At 41.5% G+C, this 25,808-nt stretch overlaps 1 protein-coding gene across 2 annotated transcripts in view; it reads right to left on the bottom strand.

Moving 5' to 3' along the window:
- ZCCHC17 (zinc finger CCHC-type containing 17) overlaps positions 1–25,683 on the bottom strand; it is a 54,064-nt gene extending 28,381 nt beyond the window's left edge. Inside the window, exons 1-3 of one of the 2 annotated variants that reach the window (XM_037057240.1) lie at positions 25,584–25,683; positions 16,243–16,363; positions 7,048–7,105 (exon numbers count right to left, since the gene is read on the bottom strand). In XM_037057240.1, the coding sequence (XP_036913135.1) occupies positions 7,048–7,105; positions 16,243–16,308 (124 nt within the window). In that variant the 5' untranslated portion in view covers positions 16,309–16,363; positions 25,584–25,683. The remainder of the gene's footprint in view (positions 1–7,047; positions 7,106–16,242; positions 16,364–25,583) is intronic. The other variant, XM_037057241.1, reaches the window with a different exon arrangement.
- Between the last annotated feature and the right edge of the window lie 125 nt (positions 25,684–25,808).

The raw sequence follows: 25,808 nt of genomic DNA, 5'->3' as shown, positions 1-25,808 counted from the left end.
GTCTGGAGTGCTCCCATCTCTTCAACCACAATTTACAGGCAATCACCTAGTATATTTCTATCTATGGCTACTCCTATACTCTGTATTGGGGATTTATCGTCGTTAGTTTCAATTTTTCAGAAGACAGAATTCAGAATTCTCTGAATTCTTAGTAGGTAGTTCATTTTTACCCACACACCCCAACAGCTGCATTAAGTGTATATGGTACAGGGCACCAAATATAACATTTGAGGTTCCCTCACTGCGCTTGGTACCTCACTAGAAACAATGTATCAACCCATTCATGTCATCTTCCCATCAACCCTGTGACACAGGTTCACACCAGGAAATAGACCAGAAATTGAGTAAGCTGCCTAGGGTCACAGCTGATAAAGAAAGAACTACAATTCAAACATGAATCTATCAGGTCTAAATCATTCTGATATCGCTCCATTTTTTAATCACTGATCTGTTTCAATGAAAAAAAGAGAAAGATGATCTCATCTACAAACAACAGGAAGGCATCTGATTCTGTTCTAGCATATGCTCTAAACAAAACAGAAATGAAAACACTTGGCTTTTCACGCCACGTGGAAGGGAGTGCTTCAGGGCAGTTTGTGTCTGGATTTCTGACATTAAGTCATAAATGCCCGACGGGCATATCAAGTCCATCACCACGTTCAAAAAACCCAACATGACACTTAAACAGAACAAGTCCCATCTGAGTGTCTGCTGGTAAAAGAAAGAAAAATTCTGACAACTTGGAAAGGGCTAGCAGCTCAATCACCATGTAAGAAACACAGAGTTAGCCTATTACACTACCATAAAATCAGTGTCCCAACTGTGTTAGCTTTAACAATTTTCTTCATAGCTTCCACTGGTAAATAAAGGAAAGAGGTGCAAATTACAAACCATCAGAGGACAGCTGCAGCCAAAACTGTAAAATAAAAGGACTCCCTTTACCTTTGGGGGATCTGAATTCCCTCTCCAGACTTTGCAAATGTTAGTGCCAACCAATGGTATACGACAATAATGAATGCACAGAAGTTAAAGTGCTTTCACACCCTTTATCTTGTGATACTAAGGATTCATCCAAACATTTACTGAACATCCACCCTATTACAAGCAAAAATGAATCCAAGGATAAATAAAACATGATCTTGCCAGTTAAGAAGCTCTAAAATACACGGATCATTCCTATTACACAGACAAGGAAAATAAGGCTCAAGGACTAAGCAATTTGCTGAAGTCAAGAAGCTAGCAAACGGTAGGACCAGGACTAGAATGCATTTATTCATTTAATGAAATTTATTAAACATTCACTATATCTCAGGTACTATATGAGGACCTTACTCATCATTTAAGAGCTCAGTGGATTAACTATTTTATCACACTACATTGTAATTTGTTTACATCTCTAGATTGTGAAGAGTATAAGGGGCTGTGTTTTCTTATCTGTGTTCCTACCTACAGTGACTGAAAAGTGGAACTCAATAATGATTTGCTAAACTGAATTCATTGCTAAAAATATGAGCTTCTACCATAAGCAAGGCCCTTTAAAAGTGTAACACCGAACAATCTCTGCTGTCAAAATTTCAGTTTAGTGCTGGTGGGCAAAGGATATTAGAGGAAAACAAGAACTCGATAAAAGTATAGGGCTGCATTGCCCACTACTGTAGTCACAAGCCACATAACAGTTTTAAGTTTATATTTAAATTTAAATAAACAACATTTAAAAAGTCAGTAACTACTGTACTAGACAGTACAGATGTGGTATAACATAAATATATTTGGTCTTTGCCTCCAGTCCCTGCACAGAACTCAAAATTTCCCCAGTGATAGGTGTCTTTTGTTTTCATAATGAGCTCCCTCTGAACACAGCGGAATTTAAAGTAATAGACAACTTTGGCGGGGCCCCTAGACAGTCTCTGGATGGGGCCAGTCACCGGAAGGACCAAGTGATCAGTCAGAACTTTCAGCCCCACAGCCCTCCAGAAAAGAAGGAGGGAGGCTAGAGATTGAGCTCTACAAAAAAATTCTTGAGCAATGAAATTCAGAGAGCTTCAGCTTAGAGAACACGTCGGATTGCTGGAGGGTGGCGTGCCAGAGGGCACGGCATGGAAGCTAAGTGTGCCCCCTCCATAACCTGCCCTATGCATCTCTTCCACTTGACTATTCTGATTGTATCCTTTATAATAAACCAGCAAACATAAGAAAAATGTTTTCCTGAGTTCTGTGAGCTGCTGTATCAAATTATCAAACTTGCGGAGAGGGTGGTAGGACCCCTTGATTCACAGCCAGTCAATTAGAACTACCAGTGGCTTAGAACTTGCAACTGGTGTCTATGAGAACGGCCCCCCTTACTTGTGGGATCTGACACTAACTCCAGGTACAAGTGTCAGAACTGAACTGTACTGTCAGACGCCCGGTTGGTGTCTGCAGAACTAGAGAAGTCATTGGTGTCAGAACACACATCAGGGCAGAAACAGAATATTTCCATTAATCGCAGAAAGTTCTATTTGGACAATAGCATGAGAGGGGAAAAAAATCTAGTTTAGATCTGAATACTGGGAAAGGAATTCCAACTCGGTAGTAAACAATTCTGAGAACAGAAGTCTGAGAAAAGTACTCAGATTAGAGTCTACCTTTCTGAACTAAAATGTTAAAATCTGGAGACCCGAGTTATTTCATAGCTTAGTCCTTTCAGGGTGGGACTTCATAATCTTCCCTTTTAAGAGCAGAGGATCTAAAATACACTGTAGGAAGGTCAACTGCTCAACTTTATCCAATAAACCTATATGAGAGCCAGGATTCAAACTCAGTATCCACCTAATTCTTTGGCTCCCGGAGCTCTCCCTCCATGGCTGGTCTCACTCAGCACAGCTGGCAAACTGACAGATTCACTGGTAAGCCAGCAGACACATTCGGAGGCGCCATGTGACAAGGCATGCACATGAGTGAGTTGACTGACTGCTGGAAGGTGGTAGGCCTTTAATCCCCACACAGTCCCCAGATTGTCACGTAAATGCTGAAGGATGGGACTTTCAGATTCTGACAGCCATGGCACGTACACTAAGAAAATCTGTCTTCAGACCAAAAGAGGTGTATGCCTTATAGGCACCGGGATGAGTTTCCACCTCATTAAGTCCCAGCCAACATGAAATGAGAAACTGTATTACAGATTGCTTACCGCTAGCTTGGAAACCACTGGTAAGCTATTTATAATGCCAAAATGCAATTTGCAGCAGAGTAGTCTCCAAGGCTAGAGCACGGCTTTATTACCCAAAGATCAGCTGTTGAACTTTATTTAAATTTTTTTGTTTTAAAAAAAGCAGGAAGTGTTCATCCTTCTCCCATGTACATTTCTTCCTAAGCAAGTCGAACTCCCCGGAGGTAACTACTGTTAACACTTCGTTGGACATTCTTCCAGACTCTCCTAAACATATGAGGGTGGGCAAAACTAGGCTTACAATTGTGAGTACATGAAACCGAGTTTATTCTTGTACTATTCATTTGTATTAACACTGTAAACCTACTATTGCCCATCCCTATAGGCAATGATTTCTAAAATACACTGGCATATGTACATGTACAGTAAAAAGGGAGGGAGGTCACACTATACAGACTCTTTTGCAATATGCTTTTTCATTTATTATCTTGGACATCATTCTATCTCAGTACATTGAAATCTACCTTGTCTCATGGGTTCTGAAAAGCACTTCCCACATAAGCACTTTACATCTCTGAAATTAGAATGCTTCTTATAACGCATAGTGTTTTACACCTGCCATCAGCCAGGTATCGGTGTGGTAGAATCGTAGGAAAACTTTCATTGACCTTTTCTGGTAAAATGAGGATGGCATCGCATCCAAAGATCTTAGAACAGTTACCATTCATCCGCACTGTCCACTGCATAGACGTATGTAATTTATTTCATACTATATTACAAACTAAATTCTCTGAATAATTGCTAAATTAAAGGGTAAGTATATTAAAAATATAAATAGACATTGCCAAAACATGTAACAATTTATGCTCTCAATAATAAGCAAAACTATTGCTGGAAATACCCATTTCCACTAATGGGTTTTAATAGCAACTTTTAAAATACTCCCTAATCTCAAAGACCTTCAGAGTGTTTTAAATCAGTTTTAAAAAATATTTTAAGATAATTTCAGATTCACTTATAGTTGAAAGAAATATTGGAGACCCTGCATTCCCTTTACCCAGTTTCCTCCAAAGATAACATTCTGCAAAACCAGAAAACACTATCACGACCAGAACATCTGTATTAATATGTGATATAATAAGAAATAAATATATGGGCCCTGGTTGGTGTGGCTCAGTGGACTGAGCACCAGCCTGCGAACCCAAAGGTTGCTGGATCAATTCCCAGTCAGGGCACATGCCTGGGTTGTGGGCCAGGCCCCAGTTAGGGGAGTACAAGAGGCAACCAATCAGCGTTTCTCTCACACATTTCTCTCTCACATCGATATTTCCCTTCCTCTCTTTCTCCCTCCCTTCCCCTCTCTCTAAAAATATTTTTTATTTTAAAAAGAAAAGACATACATATTCGGTCTTTGTTCCCAGTACAAGGCTCCTAAACTCCTGGAATATCCTAAGTGACCAGAATATCTTGTTATATGACAAGCCCCTCTCAGCTTCATCCAAGTTCATGTAATGAAGTGACTATTGGTGAGCTCCTAGAGAACTTCGAGATAGAGGCTGGTAAGCTTGAGAGGAACCAATCATGTGATTAGAAGGTAAAAACTTGAACAATAATTAAAGTAATTTTTAAAAAAGAACATTAAAAAAAAGGTTAGAACTTTCAGCTTTATTCCCTGACTTCCAAGGAGAAAGGAGGACTACAGATTGAGTTAAATCACCAAGGTCAATGATTTAATCAATCGTACCTATGTGATAGAGCCTCCATTAAAAAAAAAACCTGAACAATAAGGCCTGGAGAGCTTTCCAGTCATGGGATACATCTTCATGCCGCCAGGATGGCACACCTCGACTCCACTTGGGACCATTTTAGACTTTGTCCTTTATACTTCCTCATTTGGCTATTCATTTGTGTCCTTTATAACAAATTTTATTAGTAAGCACAGCATTGTCTTTTGAGTTTTTTGTGCTGTTCTAGCCAATTACTGAAACTTGGGAGGGTGGAATGGGAACCTTTAAATTTGTAGCGAAGTCAGACAGATGTGTGGGTAACCTTGGGGACTTGATACTTCAACTGGTGTCCGCAGTCTTTCGAGACTAAGCCCTTAAACCCGTGGAGCCTGACGCCACCTTAAGGTAGTGTCAGAACTGAATTGTGGGATACATAGTTGGTATCCAAGAATCAGAGAACTGGAGAACTGGCTATTGATTCCATACCACATGCTGGGATGGCAACAGAAAGAAATGAAGTACTGATGCGTGCTACAAAATGGATAAACCCTGAAAACATGCTAAATAAAGAAGACAATAACAAAAGACCACATGTGCAAATTCATAAACACAGAAAGCAGCCCTGACTGGTGTGGCTCAGTAGATCGAGCACCAGTGTACAAACCAAAGGGTCACTTGTTCGATTCCCAGTCAGGGCACATGTCTGGGTTGCTGGGCCAGGTTCCCCAGTGCAGGGTGTGCAAGAGGCAACCACACATTGATGTTTCTCTCCCTCTCTTTCTCTCTCCCTTTCCCTCTTTCTAAAAATAAATAAAATCTTTAAAAAAAATGCCTTTAACAAGAAAAAGAAAAAAAAAGAAAGCAGACTGCTGGTTGCCTAAAGCTGGTGAGGAAAGAGAGATGGTAATAGAAAATGTCTAGTGACTATTAATAGGTACAGAATATGTTTTGGGGGGATGACCAAAATGGTCTCAAATTAGACTGTAAAGATGGTTGCAAAACTCGGTGAACACACTAAAACCAGTGAATTATACACTGTGGGTAAAATATATGGTATGTGTTATACTTCATTAAACTGCTTTTTAAAAGAATGTTATATAAATGGGATAGTGAAGTGAACAATCTTTGGGATTTTTTTTTCACTTACTGTTTATTCTCTGGAGACTGATTCAGACTGTTGTGCATATCAGCACTGCATTTTCATTCCTTTACATTTCTGAGTACCTTTGTCCGGATGTACCTTTGTTTTATTTTTTACATCCATATGGAGAATGAGCACTTTTCAAGATACTTATTGACCAACTGCTATTTTTCCCCCTGTGAAATCCTTTCATACCCTTGGTCCTTTTTCCTACTTTACCCCTTTTTTGTGAGTTCTTTGTCATAGTACTAACTTCATGGTCTCAACTTGGCTTCTGATAATTTTTGCAATAAAGTTTTTTACTTTTATGCAGTCAAACATTATTTTATTTTCTTCTAATAACATCCTTATGGTTTCATTTTCCCATTAAAATCTTTAAATTATTTTAGGACAAGAAATGACGAAGTTGAGTCTTTGGATCCACTTGGAGAGTGATGCTAAAAATCAGGATACCTGGGTTCCAGCCCTGGGTATGCCATGACCTACCTAAGTCACTCTGAGAAGGCTACCAGCCTATAAAACTTGCCTTTTCTACTTACTACAATTGCTTTGAGAAACAAATAAGATTATAGCCGTGAAAGAGATTCTTCAAAAATGTTTAACAAATGCCCATCAACATATGAAGAAAATTTAAAGAATTACATATTATATATGTATTTGTGTTAGTTATAATACTAGTATTTCCTTTCCATGTGCCATAACTAAAAACTCACAATGTTAGCCTTAGAGAGTAAGTCGGTTCCTTTCACCCAAATCCTAAGACCAAAGAGGTCAAGTGACTTGCCTAGGGTCACACATGAAATTTGGGAAACAGCTGGTTCCAGAAGTAAACCCAAGTAGCTACACCCCAAACCTCCCTCCATGTCAGAGAACGCCATTCTTCTGATTTAAGACCTACTAAAAATTACCTGTCATCACTTGTCTGTATTCATATCTCTACACACACAAAAAACTACTGCCTAAAAATATAGAGATTAATTAGGATGTGGTGGTGGAATGGGAAGGCTGAACTGCACATTGTAGGTTCCCACCTTGCTTCCGACAGCCGGGGATTTTGATAAAGGCTCCATAGTCAGTCACCATAGCAACCTATAAAGACAAAAAAGAAAAAATATAAAAGAATTAATGTCATACACATGAGACTCTTTTTTGTAGCATTTAACCTAACCTCCCAGAATTTCTACTTGCTATTTGACTGTTTCTCTCTGCTACCAAACTGCCTAACAGTGATGTTTTGTCAAAGTCTTTCTACTCTTTTTAAAATTGAGACCAACAGACTTCCGCCAAGATGGAAGTGTAGGTGGAAACACTGTGCCTTCTCCCACAACCAAGTTTGAATACAACAAAGGTTTAGTAAACAAAGACGCAGCCAAATAACAGAATATTGAACTATACGGAAGTCCAACAAAAAGGAACCGTTCAAACAGACCGGTAAGAGGGGCGGAGCCAGCAACGGAGCAGGGTCGGGTGGGAAAGATACCCTGACCCCAGGCACATAGGCAGCCGGGGTAGCGGCAAGGACCCAGTGAGGGTGTGGGGCAGGCTGACCGCTGTCACACATTTGGGCACAGATAAACCAGCAGAGGAGTGAGCAGTGAGAAGGACCATGCAGGCCCCAGTGGGCAAACCCAGCAAGGATGCAAGGCGGCGAATTCACCTCAGACGCACATTCGAGAGCAGTGGGACGGATTGCGCGGCCCTGGTGGCGGGAGGTGGCAGAGGGGACCGCCATTGCTTTCCTTTCACCCCGCCCCACATACAGCATCACAACCCAGCGACTGAGTGGCCCGGCCCTGGTGAACACCTAGGGTTCCGCTCCTCATACGTAACAGGCACGAACAGTCCAAAATATGGTTCAAGAAGAACTCAAAGCCCCAGAGCCAATAACTCTAAGCGAAAAAGAAGTAGCGAACCTCTCAGATGCACAGTTCAAAATACTGGTGATCAGGATGCTCACAGAACTGGTTGGTTTTAGTCACAAATTAGAGAAACATATGAAGGCTAAACTAATTGAAATGAAGGGAAATGCACAGGAAAACAATAATGATGGAAAGGAAACTGGGACTCAAATCAATGGAGTGGACCAGAAAGAAGAAACATCCAACCAGAACAGAATGAAGAAACAAGAATTCAAAAAAATGAGGAGAGACTTAGGAACCTCCAGGACACCTTTAAATGTTCCAACATCCAAATTATAGGGGTACCAGAAGGAGAAGAGCAAGAGCAACAAGTGGAAAACTTATTTGAACAAAGAATAAAGGAGAACTTCCCCAATCTGGCAAAGGAAATAGACTTCCAGGAAATCCAGGAAGCTCAGAGAGTCCCAAAGAAGTTGGACCCAAGAAGGAACACACCAAGGCACATCATAATTACATTAGCCAAGATTAAAATGAAAGAGAGAATCCTAGAAGCAGCAAGAGATAAGGGGACAGTCACCTACAAAGGCGTTCCCATTAGACTGTCAGCAGATTTCTCAAAAGAGACCTTACAGGCAAGAAGGAGCTGGAAAGAGGTATTCCAAGTCATGAAATCCAAAGACCTACAGCCAAGATTGCCCTATCCAGAAAAGCTTTCATTTAGAATGGAAGGACAGAGAAAGTGCTTCTCAGATAAGGTCAGGTTCAAGGAGTTCATCATCACCAAGCCCTTATTATATGAAATGTTAAAGGGACTTATCTAAGAAAAAGAAGATGAAAAACATGAACAATGAAAGGACAGCAAACTCACAGTTATTAACAACCACACCTAAAACAAAAGCAAAGCAAGAGGACAGCTAGATCAGGAGTGGAACCATAGAAATGAAGAATTCATGGAGGGTTAGCAACAGGGGAGTGGGGGGAGGAGGAGAAGAGGGGAGAAGGTACAGAAAATAGCATAGACAGTAGGTAGAAAATAGATAGTGGGGAGGGCAAGAATAGTAGGGGAAATATAGAATCCAAAGAACTTGAGACACGTGGTCATAAATTAAAGGGGGGAAATGGTGGGGGAGGGGGTGTGCAGGGTGGAAGGGAATGAAGGGGGGAATAGAACAACTGTAATGGCATAATCAATAAAGTATATTTTAAAAATTGAGACCAACAGACACATGTGAACCCATTAAAAACATTGGTGAGAGTGGACTATTGTCAGATGGTATGATAGTACCTAGGAACGCCCAAACCCAACACCTACTGAAATCTTCAAAGTATATGAACAAAAAGAAAAAACAGCAGAAAATCAGGTAACAAGGCTAACACTTCACCCTAGCTGAGACTGAGGCCTCCAATCCCAACACAGAGAACTTCAACAATTTGGGATAGATCATGTAGGAAACCCTTTCTCCTAAACTCCAAGTCAAAGCCTGCTCTGGTTCACTTCAAACCAAAGTCTGAGTTTTATCAAGACAGAGAAAAAACTAATACACAGACATCTCACAGAAACTGGAAAGATATAATCAGAGAGAGAGAAAGAGTTGTCCTCAAGTCTTGCACAGAGCTGATCTAAGGGGAAGGGGTAGAGGTCTGAACAGTCTATGTGCACTGTGTAATAAGTAATATAACATATGACAGACACAGATCCCTTGGCAGATAAATGATTACTCCAGACTCTCCTCTCCTCTTCTCTTTCCTCTCCACTACTCCCTTCACCAGTGGACTGGGATTCAAGTTGTCACTGCATACTGCCCTTATCCGAAATACATTATTATTTTTGAAAAATGTTCAATACCATCTTATACACATACATTTTACTATTTTCAGTGATTTTAATGACTTGTTCATTGTTCCAGTTCATCACAACTACAACGGGACAGAGTAAGACAATCCCTGCAGGGCTGCTATGCACTAATACAAGAAGGGACCGCAAAAACGTAATTTATTTATAAAAAGTTGTGTATTTATTCTTCATGTTTAAACTTCAGTCAACTTTAAAGTACTCTCCAAATGATGCAATACACCTATCAAGACATGTTTTCCATTACTCGAAACAGCTTTTAAAAATATATATTTATTTATTTATTTTTAGAGAGGGGAAGGGAGGAAGAGAGGGAGAGAAACATCAGTGCCTGGTTGCCTCTCATGCACCCGCTACAGGGGACTTGGCCTGCAACCCAGGCATGTTCCCTGACTGGGAATCAAATCAGCCACCCTTTGGTTTGCAGGCTGGCACTCAATCCACTGAGCCACACCAGCAGCCAGGGCATTAGAACAGCTTTTGAGCTCAACAGCTTTTGAACTCACCAACTTTGATGCTTTTTAGTGCTTCTGCCATTTTTCTTTCACCTCTTCCACATCGGCAAAACATTTCCTTCCTTATTTCATGTGTGTGTGTGTGGGGGGGTTGGTCAGGGCTAGATTGGGTGAATAGGAAAGGTGGGGCATCGGGGTCATGCCGTTTTTGGTCAAAAACTGCTCAATACTCAGCACAGTGTAGGCAGATATGCTGGTTAAGTCACCCATAATGAAATGGACAAACACAATGAAAGTCTTAAAAGAACTTTTTACTGAAAGCCAAACACAGCCCCTCACAACACCAGCTGGCAGACTCACACCAGAGTTCCTGGAATACTCATGGGGAAGCCTGTACTATAAGGGGCCCACCCTCCAGAAAATAATTCTGGGTGTTTTTGGTGGGGGTCTCCCATCGTATATATTGAATACTTACTATATGCAAAACACTATTCTAAGTGCTTTACATAATCTTCATGACACCATACAATGTTGGTACTATCAATTATATTCATCTGATAGATGACAAAACTGATGCATGGAGAGACTAAGTAACCTGACCAATGTTCAAAGCTAACAGTAACAGTGCCGGGATCCAGGGAGTCTCAGCTCACTACAGCTGCTCATTGATTAACTGTAAAATTCCAGCAGCCAAAAGCAGTGTGACAGTGGATATCGTCTGTGCTCCTGGCAACAGTCTTAGGAAGTACCGACGGTAGGCTCCCACGTTGCAGATGAGGTGAGACAGGGGAGGGGCAGAAAGAGCACAGGCCTCAGAGTAAAAGACATGGCTTCTGATCCCACCTCTCCCACTTCTTACCTGTGGGATGTGGAACACACGTCGGCTTTGAGGGCCTAAGTTCCCACTGTATTCATTTTGCTACTGCAGGTAACAACTGATGTACATGAAGCACCAGCCCTGATACCTGGCCCCCAATATACATTCAATAAATTTTAGCTTTTTAATAATTTAGTCCAGGACAATGAAGCACAGAAAGGTGGAAAGGCACACAGCTACTTAGATACAAGGTAGGCACAGATCCTAGGTCCCTCGAGTCCTAGTCCAGTGCCTCCTACGTCGCCAAATAGCATCACTACTCACTTCAAAATTAGGATAAAAATAGATTTAAAATTTCCATTCTCCTCATTTGTTAATGGGGATATTAGGACAGAGCACTTGAAGCAAATCTCCAAAATAGAACACTTACAATGGGATAAGAACCAAAAACCTCTGTTTTACACTGATGAACATGCTATGCTGGGGTAGGGACCAGAGAGCTACCCCATCCACCTCCCCCCAAAAAAAACAGTACAATCAGGTAGACACTAATATACATTTATTTATTTATTTATTTATTAATTCATTCATTCATTCATTTATATTGACTTTAGAGAGGAAGGGTAGAAAGAAAGAAAAAGAGAGAGTAACACTGATTTGTTGTTCCACTTATTTATGCATTCATTTATGCTTCTTGTATGTGCCCTGACTGGGGACTGAACCTGCAACTTTGTTGTATCAGGACAATGCTCTAACCAAATGAGCTACCTGGCCAGGGCCAGATACTAGCATTTAAAATCAAAGCAAGGTAGAATTGTAGGAAGGACGAATCTCTAAGGACCTTAGAGATTAGTTGGTCCAATCCTGTCACTTTTCAAATGAGAAAAGTGAAGATCAGAGACATGAGGTGCTTACCCAAGTTCACAAGGCATTTTTTCTCTGTAAGATAGAACCACAGAGATAAAAACAGATGATTTTAATTAAAAATATTTATTTACTTTTGGAAAGAGTGGATGGAAGGGAGAAAGAGAAGAGGAGAAACATCAATGTGAGAGAGAAATAATGATTGGTTGCCTCTCACATGTGCCCCGACCAGGACCAAACCCATGCATGACCCAGACACGTGCCCTGACGGGAATCAAACAGGCAGCCTTTTGCTTTTGTGGGACGACACTCAACAAACTGAGAGCCACAACAATCAAGGCTGATTTTAATTTTTAATTACAATAAAAGCAAACCCCTTCTTTCTGAACCAACCAAAGGTGCTTTGGCTTTTGCTCCAGGGTTCTAAAAAGAGGACTAAGATGTTTCATATTGCATAACATTATTAAAGGGCATAACTATCTAACAAACTTAAAAACAGCATCTGCAAGTAGGAGCCCAAATCACCTTGCTGTTGTAAACTACGACAATCTCATTTTTGAATCCTAAAGCTCCAGTGTCACATTATGATCTTTTCGAGAAATATTATGACAGACCTTCATTTGGCCTCTTCCAAAAGAAAAGGTTAATGGGCTCCAGAACAAATGTGCTCAATGGGTCACGTAGGAAAAGGCATTCTTGCCTACATCCAGCACCAGGTGTTTCCATCACTGTGTCTCCTAAGGTGCAGACAGAGTTGAAATGAACAGAATGGCACCTGCCATAGATGATTACACCGTCTGCCCTGGTGTCCCCGGAATAATTAGTTAAATAGCTCAGGGGAAAAAATTCAGTAATTATCGCAACTAGACTCAGGGCTTGGATAAAATGAATTTACCATCTTCAGATTAGAGGTTGCATTGGCCTTGAAACTAGGGCTTGGATAAAATGAATTTACCATCTTCAGATTAGAGGTTGCATTGGCCTTGAAACTAGTCATCTCCATAATGTAAATGAGAAATATGCAGCTCAGAAGCATAAGTTACTTGTGCAAAGTCACAAAGTTAGAAAGTAGCACGGCTAGGCAGGGAACAGAAGTATTTTGACTTCCAGTTTAATGCATTCCCACTTTCCAACACGAATTTCCTCTCAGCATTTCCTCTCAGCAATAAATATATTTTATTGATTTGGCTATGGCTAGGCTAAGCCAAATCCCAATTGCCACTGCTACGCTTGTGTCCCCTACCTTGCCTACTGGACAGGAGAAGGATGAATAATGGTTTCTCAGCTATTCGGTCACTGGGCCCCTCTGCCCTCTGCCCCCCTGAGCCTCCTAAAGACAAGAACTGATAGCGTCAGGGTGGTACTACCAGAGTCTTCAGTGACAATGGGACCTACGAGACTTAGGATCAATTTAAATCAAACATTTACTGAGCACCTATATGCAAGATGCTATGCCAAGTACTTTGAAATGAAAACAACTTAAAAAAAAAAAGAGATGTCCAGACTATTTTAACATGAATTTGAAGTAGTTGCCAAGATACACGAGACAACCATGGCCTCTGCTTTCCAGTAACTCACAGGCTGGTAGCGGAGATATACACATACACAAGTAACAGTACAAGACAGACTGTAATTAATGCCATAACAGAGGTATAAACAAATGACTGTGGAACAACCAGATTTACCATCTAACTTCCTTCTACACTTCAGTTCAGTCAAGAGTTCTCTTATGGGTCTTCCAGTTCTCCATGCATTTATGTACAGTTAAACATCCCCAGCTACAGTGTAGCAGAAAGCAGACTTGGAGAGCGAACTTCAGAAACCCAGCTTTGCCACTTATTGACCATTTGGACATCACTTCACTTCTGAGAAGAGTTTCCTTATCCATAAAAAGGGGCTAACAACTTCTTAGGAGAGAGAATGACAGAATGTGTCTAAGTACTGATTTACATTAGGCTTACAAAGTTTTTTTTTGAATTTTAATGTAACCAGGTCTTCTTTGTTAATATTAGATACTCACTAAATCGTTTTTGGATGAATATTTTGAACAGCTTATTTCCAATTTATCATGAAATTTCTCTGTCCCTAATTCCGGTAACTTCTAAACCATCATTTTTCAAAATGTGCTCCTGAAATACTAAGCTGGAACCATGAAGTTCTCTATGAACATTAGTCTAGACCATCCATCCTGATAGCAAAATATAAAGCCTACACTAACACAAGCCCCATCTCATATAAGAAGAAGCTGTAGGTCAGAAGCCACTTCACCATAAATCCCAGTCAGTCTGTGGAGGGCAGAGAACTCTCTTTTGTGTAACACCTGACAAGTCAGGACTTTGTGATCAGAAAAATCCATTTCATTTCCAATGCTACCATTTCCTCTCCCGAGCCCTGGTACCTTGACTTTTAGGGACCCTATGGGCCTTAAAGGACAAAGGCTCTAAGAGCAGAGTTGTTTGCTATTTGTTAGAATTTATCACCCTTTGTATCATGGCTGTTATACTACAAATTGGGACCACCTTAACAGAAGTCAAGAGCCACAATTATCTATAACCAACTGGCAGTCACAAAGTGGGTCTCCAAAGACCTCACTCTATTAGGAGGTGAAAATTTATCAACCACAAAGCAAGAAAAAAATGCCATAAAATGATATAGTTAAAACACTACAGTTACTCATAAGACACTGAAAACAATTTTTTGGCTTTATGTTTGCTTCAAGAGAAGAGAGAGAGTGATAACATGAATGAATTCCTACCTTGTCTCAGGCATTGTGTTTTTATAGATGACAGCTTATCTAAGCTTCATGGCAATCCTTTGGAAGTAGTTCTCTAAATTTAATAAATAAGAAAAATGATGCCCTGTCTGGTAGGGTTCAGTGGATTGAGCCCCAGCCAGTGAACCAAAGGGTCACCAGTTCAATTCCCAGTCTAGTGCACATGCCTGGGTTGTGGGCCAGGTCCCCAGTGTGGGCACACAAAAACCAACCACACATCCATGTTTCTCTCCCTCTCTTTCTCCTTCTCTTTCCCTCTTTATAAATAAATAAATAAAATCAGCTCCAGCTGGTGTACCTCAGCGGATTCAGCATGGACCTGTGAACCAAAGGTCGCTGGTTCAATTCCCAGTCAGGGCACATGCCTGGGTTGAGGGCCTGGGTCCCCAGTAGGGATTGAGTGAGAGGCAACCACACATAGATGTTTCTTTCTCTCTCTCCCTCCCTTCCCTTCTCTCTAAAAATAAATAAATAAAATATGAAAAGAAAAAAGAAAGCTAAGGCTCAAATGATCAAGTGACAGTGTAAAGGATCACACAGGAAGTAAAAAGCTAGGACTGGAGTCTAGGTTTTGTCTTATTCAAAACCCTTTAAAAGCAAATGCAATGCTTTGTCCCTCAAAGTCTGACCATTTACTCAGTCATCAAGAAATATCCAGAACCTGTTAGTTTCCACCCACCTACCTGGGGTTAAGATAGACAACACTAAACAAAACAGACAGGGCTCTGCCTGCATGGAGTCAGCTTAGTGTCATGTGAGGAAAAAAGACATGTTAAACAAGTACACAAATAAACACAATAAATCTATTTACTTAGGTAAAAAAAAATCTCGAGATGACATTACATCTAAGACCTAAGAGAGAAGTTGATGGGAAAGTATGGTTAGAAGCAACAGTATGTGCAAGTCCTGAGAAGGACACAGGCTTAGAATGTTCAGAGCTGTAAGGAGGACAGAGTGGCCAGGAACAAGTAGAGCAGGACAGAACAACACTGTTGGATTAGGTGGAGGCTAAGTTATACAGGGTCATAAAAACAAGTCTAGATGTAGTCGAGGGAAATCCGAAGGCTAGAAAAGCTATGAGACAGCAGCACTGTCCACATCTGTTTTTAAAGTGTTATTCTGGCTGTGATGTAAAGAACAGATTGAAGAGGGCCTACGATAAAAGTAGAGTTCCCAGTAGTGGTCAGGGAAGAGACGGAGAGCCTGGACAGTGTGCCACATCAAAGAAATACACAGGCCAGATATACATCTGGGAGGTAGAAATGATAGGACTCGTTAATGGGCTATAGAGGAAGGAAAAATCAAGATCAAATCAAGAGAAAAAAATCAAGGATGATGTCCAGATTTCTAGTGTGGGCACCTGAACAGTCCAAAACGTAAATCAGAGATGCTGTGAGATATCCAAATGAAGATGTCAAGTATGCACCTAGAAGTCTGGAGCTTAAAAGGAGCACAGGTGATAGCCAGATGCTCCACTAGCCCTGCCCGTTTAAACTGTAATGCTCATGATATTCTCAAAATGACTGGGGCTCCAAACCCAGCAGCTTTTTACCCTCAATCTATGCTTAACAAAAACAGGTAACTTTTCAAAGACAAAAGAATATACCTCTCCTTGGAAGATAGTGTAGAGAGCAGGCAAGTTCTCCATGGTCTCGGGTCTTCCTGAATTCATCCTTAATGTTCTACGGCTCCTCCATAGCTCTTCTGCTAAAGCTAATTCAAGTGTTCTGTCACAAAGAAAGAAGCCAGGCAACAATCTGAGAGACATCTACATTGAGGAAGAAAACTGCAGACAATCTGGTCTACAGAATAATTAATATAGGTTTAACACCATGTGCTTTCATCTAAATCTCTTTTGTCTATTCCATTTGTGGGGAGCCATGGAAACCTTGATCTTACTTCTTTTCAATTTGATACTTACCCAGGGGCATCAATTTACTGTTGTCTTCTTGTGTTTTAATTGCTATTGTTGGTATTCTTTTGCCAAGGGAAGGTTTGTGGGGGAGGGCATTATAAATGGATCTTTAAAAAAGAAAAACAGTAGTAATAAGAGCTAACATTTATCAAGCACTTACTATGTCCAGGCACTCATTTAATTCTCAAAAGCAGCAAGATAGAGGTTCTATTTTTATCATGTTATGTAGATGAGAAAAATCAAGGCTTCCAGAGGTCAAATTACTATGCTTACGTCAAAAAGCCAGAAAATGGTAGAGTCAAACTCTGGCTGACACCAGAGATGACGCTTTTAACCACTATGCTAGGTTTAAATCTGAAGTGACTTCAAAAGAAAAAGAGTAAGCCCTGGCTGGTGTAGCTCAGTGGATAGAGCGCGGGCCTGCGAACCACACAATCGCGGTTCGATTCCCAGTCAGGGTACATGCCTGGGTTGCAGGCCAGTTCCCAGCAGGGGACCCATGAGAGGCCACCATACATCAATATTCTCTCCCTCTCTTCTTCCCTTCCCCTCTAAAGATAAATAAATAAAATCTTTAAAAAATATAAAAAATAAATAAAAAGAATGTCCTGGAAATACATCTAAAAAAAAAGAAAAAGAATAGCTTACTTTTTTTCCTGATAAAATTAAAAACACAGATGTTCATTTTATAAGGTCAGACAGTACAATAATAATTTATAGAAGAAAATTATTCTTCTGTGTGGTTCGCAGGCCCATGCTCAATCTACTGAGCCACACCAGCCAGGGCATCTTTTCCTTAAGTTTTTATAAGCAAATACTTTCTTCTCTCCTCAACCCTAACTGTCACCCCTCACTTTCAGATAATGACTCAGGGTCCTATTTTTTAACAATTCCTGATTTATAATCACTACCCATTAACTAAACTGTCTTGGAAACAGAAATAAAAGAAAATCCTGTCAACCTTCCAAATCCTGGTTCCAGTATTACCCAACGCCCAGGAACATCCCTGTCCTTAAATTCCATAACACAACCTTGTATCCTGATCATAAACTTGCTCTTTCGGCGTTAGGTCAGCCAGAGGGGTGTATTATTACTCTACTAATAGTGCACAGATAGAACACAAGCAGATTTGTCAGTTCTTAAGAAACAGCTGATAAGCAGTTAAATCTGAGTACCATAGCTTGGTTGAATCCTTCCATTTCCCAGTCATACAGTCTCAACTCTCATACTTCCCTTCCCTCTGCCCAGCACCTCTCACATCTCATCCTAGAACAGAAGTCATTAACCTGAGGTCAAGAGTTCTATCCAAAAACCTTGTGTCCTGGCTGCTGTAGCTCAGTGGACTGAGTGCAGGCTGCAAACCAAAGGGTCACTGGTTTGATTCCCAGTCAGGGCACATGCCTGAGTTGCAGGCCAGTTCCCAGCAGGGGACCCATGAGAGGCAACCATACATTGATATTCTCTCCCTCTCTTTCTCCCTCCCTTCCCCTCTCTCTAAAAATAAATAAATAAAACCTTTTTTAAAATTCAAAATAAAAATATAGTATTTTTTTAAAAAAACAAGCCCTGGCTGGTGTAGCTCAGTGGATTGAGCGCGGGCTGCGAACCACATGATCGTGGTTCGATTCCCAGTCAGGGCACATACCTAGGTTGCAGGCCGGTTCCCAGTGGGGGACTCACAAGAAGCAACCATACATTGATATTTCTCTCCTTCCCTTCCTCTCTAAAGATAAATGAATAAAATCTTTAAAAAAAACCATCATCCCTCCAACTCTTAGGGCATTAGTGAGATACAGGATCCACATAGACATCAGCAGGTGGGGTATCTAAATGAGTTCAAATACACATATCTTAGTCTCACCTGTTTCTCCAACAGAAAGGTTGTGGAAAGAACAATAACAGTGGAAACGGTCTTAAGCTGTTTCTGGCTTATTTCTGCTGGGCTAAGAATATGAGCAGTTAAGATTAAAGCTCTCTTGTCTGCTCCTTCTGTAGAAGAGTAGCCTGAGAAATCCTATGCAATTCTTTAAGAAGGAAATCAGCAGCATTTTTGAGGGAAGCCCTGAAATGTAACAATATATGTTTACAATTCAGGACAGTAGAGAGAGGGTTGCCATTTTTTAATGGGATTTAAAGAATTTTTGTTTATACTATGTTCTGTAGGATTAGGATCCTATGATGGTTATTCAGAAGCTCCTTGAGGAATTCAAATTTATTTTTAAAAAGTCAATTCTGAAATATCTAGGGGCCATAGGACTCAAGAAAGCCAAAGCAGTAGGACTCTAGGCCTACCAACCAGAAGAAAACCTCTACATCAAAGGTGCAAAGAGCAGAATGCCAAAGAAACCAGAACTGGGGGAGGTCCCACTCAAAGCATTCGGAAAGCCGGTTAGCTCAGTTGGTATATCATCCCAATACACCAAGGTCGTGGGTTCAATCCCTACTCAGGGCACATACAAGAATCAACCAATGAATGCATAAATAAGTGGAACAACATGGATCAATATTTCTCTCTCTCTCAAATCAACCAATCAATAAGTAAATAAATAAATAGAATGTAAAGGGGGAAAATTTTTTAAAATTAGGCAGAGGTCGATTATTGCTGATTCACACTTGCCCTCCCAGCACTGGGTGGGCTATGGTACCAAGTACAGGTCACAGGAGGAGGAATTATTTTTAACAGTGTATTCTGCTTTGATCCAGCTTACCTACTAAGCTCCTGTGTAAGATTTTAGTTGGGGGAAATAAAGTTGTTCTGCTTTAAAAAAGGTTTATAATAAATAGTCCCAGACTAGTGTGGCTCAGTTGGTTGGGAAACGTCCCATGAAGTGAAAGATCGCTGGTTCAATTCCTAGTCAGGGCACACGTCTAGGGGGGTTCGGTTCCTGGTTGGGGCATGTGTGAGAGGCAACTGACTGACGTTTCTCTCCCTTTTTCCCTTCGCTTCCCCTCTCTCTAAAAATAAATAAATAAATAAAATCTTCTTGTAAAAAAAAGGTTTATAAAACACTGAAATATAGTCCTGTCAGATTGGATTGTATCTATAGACTTAAAAAAGCAAGTAAATTGACAAGAATTAAGATACACCATTTGGTGTTGCCTTGCAACAGTTCCAGAAACAGAAAATCTTTCTTAAGCACTTCATTTTACTTTAGCGTTTTAAACTATAATATGTAGGAAAGCAATAAGGACCCAATTACTGGGCATTCTCTTCCCAAAGCAAGGGGCAGAGCAAGGAAAGAATGAATAGGAGGTGTAGCAGGGAAATGGTGGCCAAGAGAAAAGCCAAAGCCTACGTTGAGTGAGGAGGAAATCTGCAAAGAAGAGCAACCCAGTGTGGGGAGAAATGGGGTGATGAGGTCATCCATATATTGAGCAGTCTAGAACAGGGAATCAGTGACCAAGCATGGAAAAGCCAGGCCTGAGTAAGGCAATGTTAATTTTCTGATTTTAGTAGTTACACTGTGGTTATACAGAAGAATGTCCTAGTTTGTAGGAAAAGTAAAGTATTCAGGAGTGATAGGGCTCTCAAATGATTCTTAAAAAATGTTATTTGTACTGTGCTTCCATAATTTTGTGATTGTTTAGAAGTTTTTTGTAATGCGCACGCAACTGGAAGAAAACTACATCCTGTCCCCTCTCTTCTCAAGCAAACAGAAGTTCATAAACAATATTAAATTGATGATACTTCACAGCCCCTTTGGAACATCATTTCATGTGCGCACTTACTGATCTGGCCAAGATTTTTGTTGTTTTTAAATTTGTTTGGATTTAGATTTGTTATTGTTACTTAACGGTACTAACTGGATAGAACCCTGAGCATTAAAAGGGATTTTAATCCATCTTTAACCTACATACATGAATTGAGAAAAGTTGATAAGTAAAAATACTGGGATATACGCAGAGACAGAATGCCTACAGAGCCTGCATTCTCAACCATTTTTCTACACTGCCTCAAAAAGAATTCACACTCTACACCTAAACTTTGTAGCCTATATAGCTCTAACACTAACTAGGTCCCAATGAGGAGCAATCAAGAGGGCATCATTCAGGGAGGAGACAACAATGAGGTGTGGATTCATTCATCCAAACATGTATCCAGGACCATTTCTCATTTGGTCTTGTGTTCCCAATGACTGGTGAACAGTAGGTACCCCAAGTTTTTCTGAACAAGTGAGCAGAACCTTACAATGCACCAAACCAAGGTAGAGAAAGAAGGAAGAAAGCATTCTGGTCTAAAGAATGCAAAAGAAGCCACTGAGTTCCATACAATACGCTGGATAGATCAGAAGATGGGAGACTTTCGAGCCCTGGCTGGTGTAGCTCAGTGGATTGAGCGCGGGCCTGCGAACCACTCAATCGCGGTTCGATTCCCAGTCAGGGCACACGCCTGGGTTGCAGGCCAGTTCCCAGCAGGGGCCAGTTCCCTGCAAGGGATGCACGAGAAGCAACCATACATTGATGTTTCTCTTCCTCTCTTCTTCCCTTCCCCTCTAAAGATAAATAAATAAATATTAAAAAAAAAAAAGAAGATGGGAGACTTTCAAAAGCCAAACTAGTGGTGCAAACTTCCTCCTTCCCACCCAATTTCTAGAGTGATCATCTTAGAGTGACGCTACTTCTTTCCTGAACTCTAGTCATGGATCTTTTAGAAAATGGTCAAAATTGCAGGACAGAGAAGGAATAGTAAAAAGTTTTTTAAAAACATGCACACACGCGCACGCACACACACACACACACAAACGGACTCAAACTATGAAAGCTGAAAGGAATTATGAAGCTCATTCAGCCCATGACTCCTATTTAACTGCAAATAAACTAACAGAGATCCAGTGACTTGATGAAGGCTGCTCACAGTGAGCCACGCTGGTACCGACCCCAAGACCAATACTTAACTCGACTACTCCACACTGTTCTTTTCTCCAGTAATCCTGAAAGTCCCTTCCAAGTCACTAATAATAATGACTAATTTTTGAGTACTTCTTATTTGCCATGTATTAACATAAAAGCTTTACTTGTCTTGACTAATTCAATTCCCTTTTTGACCTACAAAACAGGCAATTTTCTTGCCATTTTACAGATGAAAAAACCAAGACAGAGAGGTTACTCAAAAACTATGAATGACACAGATGAAATTAAAATCCCATTTACAAATATTTTTCCCTTTTTAAAGATTTTATTTATTTACAGCCCTGGCTGGCGTAGCTCAGTGGATTGAGCACGAGCCTGCAAACCAGAGGATCGCGGTTCGATTCCCAGTCAGGGCACATGCCTGGGTTGCAGGCTGGTTCCCTGCAGGCCAACTCCCAGCAGGGGATGCACAAAAGGCAAACCACACATTGATGTTTCTCTCCCTCTCTCCTTCCCCTCTAAAGATAAATAAATAAATAATCTAAAAAAAATTTTTTTAAAAGATTTTATTTATTTACTTTTCGAGAGAGGGGAAGGGAGGGAGAAAAAGAGGGAAACAGTATACTCGACTCATCAATCTGTTGCCTCTAGCATGCCCCCAAATGGGGACCTGGCCCCCCAACCCAGGCATGTGCCCTGACGGGGAACTCAGAGACCTTTCAGTCCGCAGGCCTGTGCTCAATCCACGGACCCACACCTACCAGGGCTTTCCCTTTTCAGATTATGAAAATCTTCTGAACATGCCCCTATCTTGCACATCAGCATATCCTTCAAATCTCCAGTGTAAAGTACATATAAATCTAAAACTGTCTATTCAAATACTGAAGTACTTAATTTTCCCCTATTTTAAATCATTCGTTTAAATTCATCACTTCAGCACATTTACTGATGTTTATAATCAGGCCCTGTGCTAGCACTTCATAAACCTCCTTTCAATCCTTAGAACAAGTCTACAAAGTAGACTGTTCTACAAGAATGAACTACAAGATTGAATTTACTGGTCCAAAAACATAGCTAGAAAGAGACAGATCTTAGGTCTTTCCAAGGGCCATTTACACTTACCACTAAACCACCCTTTTCAACATAGTCCCTGTCCTCAAAGACCTCCAGTCTGGTAGGGATAATGGTGACCAATTATAATGCAGTATGATCACAGCTAAAATAGTGACCAGGTTCAAAATACTGAGAAAATAAAAAAGAGGAGAAGGGCCTGGGAGAAGCAGGGAGGTTTGAAAGGTGACAACTTTTTATTAAGAATAAATGAAAGGCCCTGACTGGCCCTACCTGGGACTGTGGGTTCAGTCCCTGGCAGGGCACATACAGGGCAATCGATGGACAGTTCTTTCTCACAGAGATGTTTTTCTCCCTCTCCTTCTCCCTCCTTATCTCTCTCTCTCTCTAAAAGTAAGTAAGTAAAATCTTAGAAAAAAGAAAAGAAAAGAAAAATCGTGTAGCAGAGAACACTGTTCTTTGACCTTATCAGAATATTTATCTGTTGTCTATTTTCTTCCAATCAGCCCTCTCCTTTTTCTTCACTTTCATCACTATCCAGATTAGATTCCACAGTCTATTATTCAAACAATAGTGACCTTGACCTCCCTTTAATTCTGTCTCTACTAATTCTAGTTCACCTATACACCACCATCCTTACACTGGTGCAGACATTAGAATCTATTCTAGCTAGGTAAAGCAGAAAGGGACTTACTGCCAGTTACTATGTAGCTTACTGAAATTACTACAAGAGCTATAGAAACAGGCCATGGTAGGACTTTCAGGACAACCCCTAGCTGCCCCCCCGACACACACACACACAGTCTTTGCCACAATCAAGAAAGTCACATCTACCATTGCAGAAAGTCACTAAACTAGAACGCCTTTGACTAAAGAAACTCACTGCTTCTGCTATGGTACCTGCCAGAGAACTGGATGCCTCTCACCCTTTTCTGCACATTTCACTCAGTTCCACATTCAATTCCCATCTTAGGCGTAAAGGAGTCCCAGAGATCATTTCTAGTGCCCCAGAATTTTCAGTAAGAGAAGGCACATTAGAGATGGGAATATGTGTTAAGCAAACCAAATCCACAGTCCTTGCCATACATGGATACACTTTCTCCAAGACTTCACAAAATTGCCTGATATTGCTGGGGTGGGGGTGGGGGATCATGATCTCCAACCCCAAATGGGCTCTTAATTCTGCAATATCTACATTTCCCTGGTAAACTACTCCCCCACACTCTACGATGATTTCCAGACCTTCTGCAATCTTCTCACATCTCTGACCTCCTCTCACTCTAAGTATTTCCACCTTATACTTTATAGAGAAAATAAGAGTCATAAGAAAAGAACTCATTTTACCAATACCAAACATACAAACAACCTATATATCTATTGCCTTCATTTCCTTCTTCCTTTCTGTTAAATGGGGAAGTTGTCCATCTTCCCCAGGCTGCTCCCTCCAACTACACATCGGATCCCATCCATTCCCATGTACTCAATTTCTTCATCACCTTCTCAACTGGATCCGTGGTGACTCCTCGTCTCCTTTACCTTCCACACCCTCTCCTCTCCTTTACAAACTCCAGGCCCATTTCCAGGCTTCTGGACAGCATTCCTCTGATCCTGCTCTCCAGCTCTTTCTTCTCTCTCCTGTAGGCTCACACTCCCTCCTGTTCTTGACCACTACTTGTTAGAACTAATCAAGGTCCTGACTTAAGTGATCTTATTCACATTTATAGCTCAATTACCACCAAATGCAAATTACTCCCAAGTTTATATTTCAAAAAATATATTTTTTTCTAAGTTCCAACGCCAAGTTCCATCTCTGCCTTCTGGATGTTAAGATGACCTGCCCCTTCCCATGCGCCTCCCCCCAAATGACCCCATTGCCATAAGCCAGAAACCCAGGAGTTACATTGAAGTCCTCTCTGTTCACTGCTTGACTCCAATCCATCACCAAATGTTATTGATTTTACCTCCTATGAATCTCTGGAATCTGTGCAACTCTCTGCAGTTCCACCAATACCTCAGGCCTCACTGCCAACAGCTCTCACCTAAGTGCATCTGTCTCCCCTCCCTCTTACTCACACCACTGAGTTCGGAGGGATCAAGCCCTCTCCCCCTCCGCACCACCCACTCCCCACCAAAAATAAACCAAAACTACACCAACAGAAAGAAAAACGCAAAACAAACAAACAAAAAGACACCTCATCAGTCTTCCAGTAAAAGCCACAAAGTCCTGTAAGGTCCGACCTCGACCTGCCTCGGGCTTCATCTTGTACCATACTCCCCTCCCCTTCATTCTCTGCGAACCGGTCCCACTGGCCTCCGGGCTTTTTAGCCATTTTCCTCCCACTGTCACTGCGCCTCCCTGCACCCGTTGCTCTTTACGGAATGGTCCGCCTCTCTTCATCTACATAATTGGAATTCTCCCTGCAGGTATCACTTCAGGCGTCTTTCCTCAGGTAAGTCTTGCTGCTTATTCCAGGCACTCAGAACATCAGGGGCCTCTCTTGGGTCTCACTTATTGTCCATTTCTTTGTCAGATACTTTGTTTAACGTCTGTTTTCTCCACCAGACTCAACCCCCTGAGGTCAGGGACCCTGTTTGGCTCACAATGTATCTCCCAAGCTTTGCACAGTAAGTATCAGTTGGACCACTAAGAAGAAAGCCTAGTGCACAGGTGTGAGTCCAAATTTCTCAACGAGATTGCTCTGGAGAGGCGGGAGTCAGACATTTCCTTCATTCATTTCTCTCTCACACACAGGGGCACGGAGCAGGCCCAGTAGAAGGCTTGCAGAAACAAGTCGGCCCCCTCAGACAGGACCCTAGTGAAGGCTGGGACACGGGCCTTTTCTCCCTGGGGGCGCCTGGCACATGGCTGGACATGGTCGGCGCTCCATGAAGTCAGCCGTCGAGGGCCCCAGGAAACCACAGAGACCCCAAAGCTCTGCTCCAGCCTTGAAAGGAACCCAGGCTACCGCATACCTGAGCTGGGCTATCTGGGCCCACCTCCAGCCCTTGCAGTCAAAACTTCAGCTGAGAAAGGCCTGGCTCACCCCACAGAACCGATGGACCGCCCCCAAATTCCGCAGGCGCCCGCCCTCAACCTCCCCGATACCTACCAGGCGTCAGGTCCAGGTCTCCCAGCCGCAGCATTGCGCGAAACGCCAAAACCCAGTCAGCCCGCTTCCACCCACAAGACACAGCGTGCCCAGGAGGGACTCCAGTTCGATCCACCAATCCTGGAACCGTACTCTCGTGACATCAGAAAGAGCGGACCAGTAACAGGAGACCACCGGGGGGGCGTTGCAAGGGGGAGTATTGGAAGCTGATTGGCTTCCCCTAGC

Source organism: Sturnira hondurensis, unplaced genomic scaffold, assembly GCF_014824575.4.
Source record: "Sturnira hondurensis isolate 20B ecotype Veracruz unplaced genomic scaffold, ASM1482457v3 Scaffold0009516, whole genome shotgun sequence".
NCBI classification, from domain to species: Eukaryota; Metazoa; Chordata; class Mammalia; order Chiroptera; family Phyllostomidae; genus Sturnira; species Sturnira hondurensis.
The sequence above is the reverse complement of the archived record's forward strand: the minus strand, read 5'-3'. Positions and strand labels throughout refer to the sequence as shown.